Below are 11,165 nucleotides of genomic sequence, written 5' to 3'. Positions count from 1 at the left end.
GTGGCAGCTAATTAATGAAAGAGGCAAATTGAGTAACATCACACATACATATCAAGACAATATGTATCTGTAACACAATAATAAAATGTTATATGACACCACATATATATTACTCTTTACTATAGAAATAGTGTTCTAAGTTACTCCCCAGTGTGGCTAGTCTAAATGGGCAATGGATGGTGACAAGAACGAGGGAAGGAAGTTATGAGACGTCCCGCGATTCCCAACATAGCGAGAGGCGTGGGTGCCTCGAGCAAGTCTGGCTCGAGAAAAACGGTCCATTCAGACGTGTGATACGAGGGCATCATGCCGATAGCATTGCCGGATGTGAACCAAACCGCCATTTCAGGAATGTTTGGATTTTTTTATGCAAAACTCAAACTGCAGAAGCATATCGCAGGAGCGGCTTTTGGTTTGTTTGTCACATGTAAAACAAAGAAATTCTAACAAGATCAAAAATTCATGCAAATGGAAAAAATTCCGAAGGATTCCAATGCCAATGCTATGAATCAAACACCAGAACTAGTTCCGTATCTAGACTGATCTAAAACAAGTAATTTGGAGCACCGAGGATCAGATATTATTATTTTGTTACAGACTGATTGGAGCACGGAGGGGATTTCGCTGGGAACATTTCCCAGAAATCAGTGCAGATTTTGTCACTCGGGTAGTACAGAAGTTGCACCAGCAAAACGAAGAAAAACTGAAACCAAAGTCCTAGAAGTTTAGGTAAAGTAAAAGTTGAAAAACCTGAATGGTGCATCTATGGTACACAGTACATTACTATGAACTAGTAGACGGTAGTTGGAAATATGGGCCTGTTTTCTGTTCTCTCATGTTTTCACTAGTGACATTGAAAATTTCCAGCCAGCCATGTGGGCTTACAGTCTCAACTGAAAGCTGAATCCTTGTGAATTCAATTGGCATGTGGGCTTGCAGCATCTCGAGCAACGTTTCTGTCTAAATTGCCAAATCTTTAATCCCTGCAAGTTGTACAAAAGAGTTAATGCCACACCACAAGTAGAGAAAATTGCAAGGAAATAACACTGTTACTAGAGAGAGAAACATAAATAAGGTACTCCCTCCGTCCCAAAATTCTTGTCTTAGATTAGTTAGTTACAGATGTATCTAATACTAAAACATGACTTGATACATCCGTATTTAGACAAATCTAAGACAAGAATTTTGGGACAGAGGGAGTATTAAGCAGAAAATATGCATATAGATATTCAGGCAATCGCCAGATAAAGTACAGCTCCTACAATAGATCCTTCATGCATTTTGTTTATCAACTTAAGAACAAAAAAGTTCCATCAAAAATTATTCTTGCAAATGTAATAAACTTCACAATCATCAAATTGTCAGGGTAAGATTCTACGTATGAACGATTTTACAGGAAAACAAATACATTAACGAATCCGCAGGTTGACATGAGAATCGATCCGCAGCAAACCAAAGGAACACCTATCAACATATAAAAGTAACACAGACTAAAATATAAGGGCATTAGTACAACATGGGATATTATCTTTGTGATGTTATCGATCCTTTGTGGGCGACCTTCATCAAGACCATCTTTGAGACAGGGGGTGAGAAAAGATCTCACTTTGCCCAAAGACAAAGGAGCTATAAAGGATGTCCAGAGGGCATTTGGGGTGCTCCAAGCCTGTTTTGCAGTTGTTCGACGAACTGCAAAGAGACATCGTGGGAGGTGATGACAGCTCGTGTGATCATGCACAACAAGATTGTGGAGGATGAGGGTGACGCAATACGCCATGATCTTGAATTTGAGCAAATGGGTGATCCTATTGATCTTCCGAGCAAAATCTGACGACGTTCGACGAACTTATCCAAATGCATCAACAGATTCGTCATCAAGCAACTCCAGAATGATGTGATTCGGCATTTGTGGGCGATACGAGTGATGGACTAAAAAATATGTCCGACTAAGTTGAATTCAAATTTGAACTTTTTAAAAACTTCATGTTTGGGTCATAAAATTTATATTTGAATTATTGTTGCATTGAAATATTAATAGAACATGATTATGGATGAAAGATGATATTTATCTTACTTATTTCAAGTGTTTCGGGTATAGGATAAAAAACAAGGTGCGGGCATTTGACGTATAGGTTTAGATGGCTCCCCCCCCCCCCCCCACTATCTATTATCCGCAGACACATCCAGACTGTCCACAGACATTTTGGGTGTCTGTTTTGATGGACAGCGTTGGAGATGCCCTAACCAACTACTCCCTCCGTCCCAAAATTCTTGTCTTAGATTTGTCTAAATACGGATGTATCAAGTCACGTTTTAGTATTAGATACATCCGTATCTAGACAAAACTAAGACAAGAATTTTGGGACTGAGGGAGTAGAAGTAAAGGCACAATTCTCATTTATCCAGTTCTGCACCCAACCGATCAGCATAAGCTGAATTTTTAATTTGCGAGTTCTTTTGAATGGGGTAGGAATATATCATCCAGGACGTGTTTAATTTTCAGCGGCATGTAGAAGATGGATCAGATAAGTGGGTAAAATGAATAGACCCGACTTCACGCAGCACTGGTAGCTGAGTTTTTAGTAGGAATAACATTAACTGCAACAAAGCCTTGCATTTTATCAAGAAAAAAAGAGCAGTGGTCAGGGTAGAACCAATCATCATAACAGCATCAGGTTGTTACGAAAGCAACTTATCTTTATTGTAGGCCCAAGGGGCATATATATATTACAAAAGACTTGAGGAGCAAGGAAAGTAAACATAGAATAATAAGGACTCCTAAACCAATACTATTACTTCCTCACACAGGTCAACAGCAAAAGCATCAATAAATGGTAGATAAGGGAGCACCAAGGAGCCAACACAATCAGCAACAAAATAAACAAAAGAATATTTAGAGCAAAGAGGTAGAGATGTCTAGTTCATTAAAACATAACAATTTAGTAAACATGCACAAAACTACTACATTACACGAGTTCTAGCCATGAGTTTTTTAAAGGACACCATAATCAAGTTTGTGTGGTCTTGATATTCTGAATGTAATGGACGTTACTGCAATTGCAAACTAAACTACCCTTCCAGCTAAATAAAATAATATGAATAAAATAGAACACAGCAGGGAAAAGTGTTATTACAATAATACTAAAAGACATACTGCACAATCTAAATCCAACATGGGCCCCATGAATTTCAATAACTACTTACTGAAACAATTTAAACAGCAATGGTGCACTAGTACAAATCGGTTAAAAACTGCAGAATAAAATATAAGGTGTTTTCATATGTTTATCTTGTCAACTTACCAGTATTTTATGACACCATCCCATCCACACGTTGCAACCTTGCTAGTCTCCAACGGATGCCACTCACATCCAATGCAAACTCCATTGTGGCACTTCAATGTCTTGAATCTCCTGCAGCTTTTCCAGTCCCAGAACCAGCAACTACCTTCACCGTCTCCTGACATCACAAACCTCCCATCAGGAGAGAAGCTCACCTGACAAGCATAACCTGCCACAATGTGGCCTGCAAACCTTTTCTTCTTATTAAGTTGAAACCTTTCCTTCGTGCTGTATATCAGTATCTGATTGTCCAAGCTCTGTGCTGCCAGCCAGTTAGAGTTCGGGTGTACTGCAATAGACGGCATGGAGTGCATGTGCGGCTCACTGATATACTTAATAACTACAGGGATGCCAAACTCCCACACACGAAGAGACTTGTCATCGCTAGATGTCACAAACCTCCTATTATTATCTACAAAGGTAATAGTGTTCACCGCCCCCAAGTGCTGATCATATTCCTGTGTGATCTGCCCTGACTTCATATCCCACTGCACGATCTTCTTGTCACTCATCCCAGCAAGGAGAATATGCTGCTTATCTTCATCAGGATTGAGCTTCACGACATAAGGTACCTTACCAGTAGAGAAGGTCGAGATCACCTGCCCAGTTTCAGTATCCCAATACTGAATATTCCGGTCATAGCCAGCACTCAAGAACTTACTACCGTCATTAGAGAACGATATATCCCGTACCGCCTTGGAGTGCCCCATGTACGTCCGCATACATGTCTTCGACTCAAGCACGTCCCAGATTTTAATCTTACAATCCATACTTGCAGACAGCAATAGATGGCCATACTTGGGAGAAAATCTGATCGCTGAGACCCCCTTGGTGTGTCCAACCCACTCGTGTACACACCTCTTGGGAATATAACAGCGCTCGTTGGTCGCCTTGGCATCCTTGGGTGGAGTGATCCACGATCGTCCCTGGTAGTCCTTCTCCTCCTTCCCATGGAAGGTGCTCTTGACCACCACCTCTGTTTTCTCCTTCCCTTCACCTCGTGCCTCCTTCTCAGCCTTCTTGGCCGCATGTGCCTCGGCGTACTGTCTCTGCTCGTCCGTGAGCTCCACAGGCGGGCCCTCCCGATTGCCAGCCCAGGGACTCTTTTTGTTGTGCATGACCCACTCGTCGGATGCAGGGTTTTGGGCCTCTGGGGGGAGGGGCTCGTGGTTTTCCTCCCTGGATCGGATGCGGCGGCGCTTGTGCTCAGAAGGAGGGAGGTTGTAGACGGTGTCGAGGTCGGGCGCCTGTGGCTGCGCGTCGCCGATGATGTGGAGGCCGGAGGGGTCAGATGCGTAGCCGAAGCGATGGAAAGTGTTATACTGCTCGTCGAAGAGGAAGGGGAGGAGCGCTGCGTCTTCGACATGACCGAGCTTGTGGTTACGGTGACCAGATGCGGATGAGATAGGCGCGTGGGGGTGCTGAGGACCGAGGACGGGCGCCCAGAGCTGGTCGGCGGTGGGGTTGAAGGGGATGAGGTGGAGGGAGGGGTCGATAGGACGGGAGGTGGAAGTGGCGGCGGCGGATAGCGCGAGCGCTGTCTCATCGACGGCGGGGGCGGCGGACTTGGAGGGGAGGCGGAGTGGGGAGGTGTCCGGGGAGGAGAGCGACTCGTCCTCCGGCGAGGATGCGTCACCAGGCGCGTACGAGGACTGGAGGAGATCCATGGCGGGCGGGCTGGCGATCTAGGGTTAGGGTTTCGTCGGGACAGGGGAGATTTGTCTACGAGGCCGCTACTCAGGAGGAGAGGACGAGAGGAGATTTGTATCTTTTGTTTGAAAAAAGAAAGACGGACCGCTTGCAGACTTTAATTGTGCTACTCCAACGGGCTGACCCGGCCCGTCAGGCGGACACCAAAGTCTGACTTGTCCGTGGGCCTATAGATGCGACCAAATGTTTCCCCATAAAAAGAAAAAAAATAACTAACGTGTTGGGATGCATTTCAAATTTTGACCAATTTATGGATTACAAATATATACATTCCGCGAAAAGTCCGTTCGTATATTAATTTAAAATAAAAATAAGTAAAACCTAGATCTAGGTAAGGTCGACGAAGAGTGGAGCCGGTCATGAAAACGGCCACGGAACTGTCGTCGGCTCGTGCTCGTGCGGTGGCGCAATGGGCACCTCTTGATGCTCCGGTTGCTCCAGCTCCACACTGGGTGTGCACGGGACCGTGGACTTCCACGACCACGAGTGCCCCACCAGTGACACCAGTGGCCATGGCACCTGCTCCGGCTCAGGCATGGCGACCTGTATTCTGGCAGATTCGGCCAACACCAGTGGGATGCCAGGCCACATGGCGAGCTCGTCGAGCTGGGAGTCCTCGAGGGCCTTCTTGTAGGCCTCGCCCTCCTCCTCCTTCTCCTCCTCCTCCTTGACCAGCTCGTGAGGCGGCTCATGCGCTGAAGCACCGAAGAACGGTCGGCGTCGCTGGTCGTGCTCGCCGGTGAACTAGGTGTCCCGATGCGACGAGTCGACGGCGAATTCATGGTCGTAGCGGAGATCGTCGAGGAGATGAGCTCATCAACAGCTGATCTCTGCATCCCGTGCGTGATGAGAGGCCAGAACGGCTGGCACTTAACCCCTCTCTCAGTTCAGATGCCAACGGTTCGGTGGGTGGACGTAGGGCCACGGCAGGGGAATGGTGTGGTCCCAGTTGAAACCGAAGATGATGTGATGGCTATATTTTAGGTGGTTTGAATCGTGATATTCATGATATATTGGACTATGAGGAGTACAATTCTATTACTCATTTATTTCATTTTGCTTGTAAAGCCGAAAAGGAAGTACAGGGACGACACAACAAGGGACGAGGTAACTTTTCTCTAGGTCGTCACTCATCATGGACACCATCTCCTACTGTCCCAACCACTACCGAGGCAACACCAGATATCCCAAACAATGTTGCACTCCCAACAAGTTCAAGATCAGCTCCACAATCCTATGCGGCTTCGAAAGTAATATCTCTAGCACCCACCACCTCGTCTGGAGGCACAAGGGACATGAAGTGTCATATATGCAAAGGTGGGGGGCACTTGATGAAGGACTGCCCAAATAAACGCACATTCATTATGCGGGAAGATGGTGAGTACTCCTTTGCCAGTGATTTGGATGAAGAGGCGCATGCTATGCTTGTCACTAATAATGCAGGTGACACTAAGGAGTATGGCATGGAGGAGATACATGTTAACGCTGAGATGGCACACAAATACCCAAGCCTTGTAACCATGCGAGTACTTAGTGCCCAGGTGGGGCATTTGTCGGCATTCTGGGAACGGGCATCCCCAGACTTGCCTGCCTGTGGCCCGCGGCGTGGCTAAACCTGCAGGCCGTACGGCCCATCTTCACCAGCAAAGCGTCCAAGACCCTCACGAGGGTCCAAGCCTCGCGAGGCGGATGATGCAAGACCTCCTCGGGAGTAGCCCAGCTAGGCAGGCTCACGAGGAGCAGAGATATCAAGGCGGGGCAAACCTCACGAGACCCTTGTGACGTGAGCCATGACGCACGGCACCAGGCGGGCGCCAGCGCGCGCAGCGTCCTTGTTTCCTCTTTGGTGCTAAGGAGGCAAGTGCGGGCGAAGAGTACCGAGGCATCAGGAAAAGGTTGCTATATTGGTGCAACGAGACCAAGACCAGGAGGACGGCAAGATGGAGGTCATCGTGGAGCCCAAGACGGCGTCACCACCAGAGCCTTTGGCACGCGGAGACCACTTTTGTCAGGATAGCTTGTACTAGCTATCCCCCTTTGAATTAGCCCGCCATTGTTGGCTCCCTTCCCGCTCGATATTTGGGAAGAGGCCCAGGGCCTATATAAAATAGGACTAGCCACCACCTTAGAGAGGACGGGGAGAGAGACGGATCATTCAGTCCACCCACACACACACAAGCTCACCGAGCTCAAGAACACCTCAACCTCAGGAGGTTGTTCTTCCCTTGTACTATTCGTCATTAGCCCTAGAGGCAATCCACCACCACCACACTGGAGTAGGGTATTACACCACAACGGTGGCCCGAACCAGTATAAATCTTGTGTCTTTCTGTGTGCGAGTTCATCGAGTTCGTCCGCGAGATCTTAGTGAGCTAGGGCGTCGATTGGTGGGAAGGAAAGACTTCGCGCGCACCCCAGTGTTCGAACCTTAAGGGTTTTCCGGAACCCCACATCCGACATTTGGCGCGCCAGGTAGGGGTGCGCCGGAGCTCCTCCTCCACCGGCCAGCTCGTCGATGCTCCTCAGCCACGATGTCCGGCGACTCAAGGGCCGGCTTCGACCGCTGGGCAGCCTGGCCAGCCCGGGCAGCAACACCTGCCCACGAAGGTCACGACCACGCACTCTAGGCGGCACGGGCGCCGCCAAACTCCGCCGGACGCGGACAGCACGGCCAGGCGTCATCCACCCTCACCCCACGGCAGGTACGGGCCGCCGCAAGAGCAACGAGCCATGCCGCAACAACAGCACCGTACTCACGACGGGAGCAAGCAAACATGCGGGCAGCACTCACCGTGGCAAGGGAGCTGCTGCGGTGCAGGCTAATGGAAAGCGGTCGGGACACACTGCTGGAGCGTGTTGCCGAGCTGCTGGATGCAGTGGCGTCGGGAGCACCGCCCTTCTGCTATCAACTTCCTTCCCGGGCCACTGTCGGGCCGCGCGGCGAACCTCACCACATCCGCGCGCCATCAACTACGCCCGGGGGCTTCATCAACATCAGCACGGGCGGCGGCATAGGGGGCTCCGACTCCCCCATGCCGCCCGCAGCGGGCACGGGCGCAAGCGTCGCCCCCCACGGTCACAGCAGGATGCCATACAGTCATCCCCAGGGCGCCACCATGGGTCGAGCAACATGGAGCGTGGGGCACCACGGCGAGGTGTTCGGGGTGATGGCCCCGGAAGCCTACATGCCCCGCATGATGGACCAAGGGTACGCACCAGAGGACGGCCCTGGCTCGTTCATTGGAGAAGATTGAGGAGAGGGGGCGCTAGGAGTCGAGGCCTTCCAAGAACCAACGGAGAACCACAACGATCGCACCGACAACGGCAACTACAGGGTACCGCTAATCTCTCAAAAGCAGGCTTATGCTAACCATGGGCTGCAGATGAATCAGGTGGCAGCGTCGATCCGCGACCTTGGCATGGCGGCACCCGTTCCAACAAGGGAGACACGTTCGGGGCCGCCGGAAGGGAGCTAGGAGCAAGGCCCCTCCCCAAGGCACGCGAAACCAGGGGACACCCGGAGGTAGGCCCTCTGCCGGGGTGGCCTCCACAACCCTTCACCCGGCAGAGGACCCGTGGTCACCGAGGGAACCGCTGGCGTCCTCTTTCCCTCTTTTGTGTCGTCCTGGTGATCGGTCGGCGCAAAAGAGGTTGAGGGTGGCGCAAGGCAGGGCCCTCGTCTGGCGATATGAAGCAAGGCCCGGTGCCTGTGAAGCTCGCCGCCCATGACACTCTCACGTAATAATGAGTTGGGGTTGTACACGCCCCGGAGTCTCAGGAGCGTCGGCCTCAGGCCCTAGGGCTCCCTCCCACGCCTAGTGGCAGCACTTAGCTTCGCGCTGGTGAGAAGACTTGAAGACCCGAAGACTATACTAGGTGCCGGATGCGGCCTTTTTCTTTGGATCTCTCCTTCTGTGGCTTTGCTTTCTGGATCTGGACTTAAGTTGAAGCTGAATTTTTATCGATGTGCGCAAGGGGTGCGTTTTTCTCGTTCGAGCCGTTTCTTGCCTTCTGGATCTTGTTTGGTTTGGGACTCTTGTCCATCGCCTTTTCCTTGCAAAGCTCCTCGCTAGCTGGACCGCGCAGAGCACACGCTCTTCAGGCACGCGCTAGAACTACGCCTGGTGCTCACCTCTTACGGGGTCCCCCTCAAGCGGGGCGATAAGCTCCGCGGGATTCTCAGGAACTCGTCGCCTCGCGACCCAGCCCTAAGTTGGCGTTGACTAAGGTAAACCACGACGGGGAGCTCACCCCCAGCTTCACGAGCTCACGAGGACATATACCCACATCACATAGGAAAGTAAAAATTGTAGTTTGCTTACACGAGGGGCTCCCCCTCTCAAAATGCTCTTACAAGTCTTCCAAGGGCCACGCCCGAGTTTTGCGTGCAGAATGAAACAACAGGAGAACATGGGATCAGGCGGAGATATCACTCGCTACATCACCCGCGGACGCATCACTCGCGTCGTCGTCATCTTCGTCGGTATCGTCGCCATCGTCGGCGACGCCCCCATCACCGTCATCGGCCACGTCACCTTCATCCGCGACGACCACCACCGCATCATCCTTTGAGGTGAAGGCCCTGACCAACACGTCGACATGGTCCTCTACCCAACGCGCCAGGTCGCCCCGGACGGTTGTGGGTACGGGGGCAATGGCGGCGTCGAAGTCGAAGTTGGGGTAGGCATTCAGAAGATGGCTGAAGACGCGGGAGAAGGCGCGCTGAAGCAGGCCACGGCCCCTCTCCTCCACAAGCTGTCGAGCTCTGGCAGATTGGGCCTCCAGGCGCGTCACCACCTCGGTGAAGAAGATCAGGTGGCTGGTGTAGTCATTCGAGTGAGGGGTCGGGGCGTCTTCGTCGCAGATGTAACCCAGGGCGGTGTTGGCCTAGTTCCGAAGGTCTTGAAGCATAGGGGCATGCTCGCGCTCCAGCGTCCGGCGCTGGAGCACTTCCTCCCTGTTTTGCCGAGTGACAGCCTCGGCGTCGTCAACTCGTCTCCGGAGGGAAAGCAGCTCGGCGCAGGCGGAGGCCAGGTCCGTCTGCGCCGTAACCAAGGCAGCAGTTGTGGCCTCCGCACGCCTCTCGGCCTCGTCCAACCTGGGTCTGATGGCGGCGGCCCTGCCCGCGCCCTCCAGCCCGGCGAGCTGCAACCTCAAGTTGTACCTGTCCTCCAAATCTGCACGAACCTCGGCCACCAGGCGATTGATCTCTTCCTCGACTTCGGCCTCACGGGCCCTGATGGCATCCTCTGCTTGAGCGACTTGACGCTCCCTCGTCTCCAGTCACTCGAGCTCGAGGCTGCGCTCCACGGCTTCCAGGGCCAGCGCCTCCTCGCACTGCCTGACCTCCTCTTCCTCCACAGGCATCCCCCTCAGCGATGCAAGAGCGGCCTCGCGCGCCTCCACCTGCTGCTCAAGGGACGCGCTCCAGGTCTGAAGCTCCCACGCGCGCTCCTCGGCAGCCTCGCGGCGGCAATCGGCCTCGCGAGCTTCTTCCAAAGCTCGTGAGCGGGCCTCATTGGCAATCTTGAGAGACGCCTCGGCCTTCGGTTCTTGAGGTTGCGCTGATAGCGACCAAGGTTGATGGCCACTCGTAGCTTGCGCCGCTCCTCCACCAACCGAAGACCTTCAGCCTCAAGGCGCAAGTCGACACCAGCAAGCTCTTCACCAAGGTGATTCATCGCGCCCATTGCCTCCTGGAAGAGCTCGTGGCGGACTATGCTGCGCCCGTGCTCGAGCTCGAACACTTGACCCACCTCGTCCTCCACCTCTAGGGCTGCGGGTGGAGCATCAAGTGGAGCGCCACCTCCCGGTTGGGGCTGGGGGCTGGCAAGGTCCCAGGCGCCAGCCGACCCTCGCGAGGGGCCCGAACCGAACAAGGCCCGCTGCTTGAAGAAGACCCCAGGATCGAGGCCAGCCAGCCGCCGACCGTGACCAAGGGACTTGGCACGCCTGCTGCGCCCCGAGCAAGGCCGCGAAGAAAGGACGGCGAAGGCGCAAGCACGGAGCGCCTTGATGACGGACCAACTCCCATGGCTGACCCTACGCCATGGGCAGTGCCCGAGCCTGTAGCGCTGGAGCCTGGCGGGTGCGACGGGACGAGAGGGAGCTGCT

At 52.4% G+C, this 11,165-nt stretch overlaps 1 protein-coding gene across 2 annotated transcripts; it reads right to left on the bottom strand.

Annotated features, from left to right (window-relative positions):
• Positions 1 to 505: 505 nt before the first annotated feature.
• On the bottom strand, positions 506 to 5,118 carry LOC125551673 (pre-mRNA-processing factor 17). Of its 2 annotated transcripts, XM_048714947.1 has the most exons (2): positions 3,303 to 5,117; positions 506 to 983 (listed from the first exon to the last, which is right to left on the bottom strand). In XM_048714947.1, exons 1-2 carry the CDS (start codon positions 5,006 to 5,008, stop codon positions 977 to 979), a joined length of 1,713 nt encoding a protein of 570 aa, XP_048570904.1. In that variant the 5' UTR covers positions 5,009 to 5,117; the 3' UTR covers positions 506 to 976. The 2 variants fall into 2 exon arrangements, with proteins under 2 accessions (XP_048570904.1, XP_048570905.1); XM_048714948.1 differs by lacking the exon at positions 506 to 983 and having other exon boundaries at positions 3,299 to 5,118.
• Positions 5,119 to 11,165: the final 6,047 nt, after the last annotated feature.

Source organism: Triticum urartu, chromosome 4 (assembly GCF_003073215.2).
Source record: "Triticum urartu cultivar G1812 chromosome 4, Tu2.1, whole genome shotgun sequence".
Lineage (NCBI taxonomy): Eukaryota > Viridiplantae > Streptophyta > Magnoliopsida > Poales > Poaceae > Triticum > Triticum urartu.
This window is presented reverse-complemented; position numbering and strand designations above follow the sequence as displayed.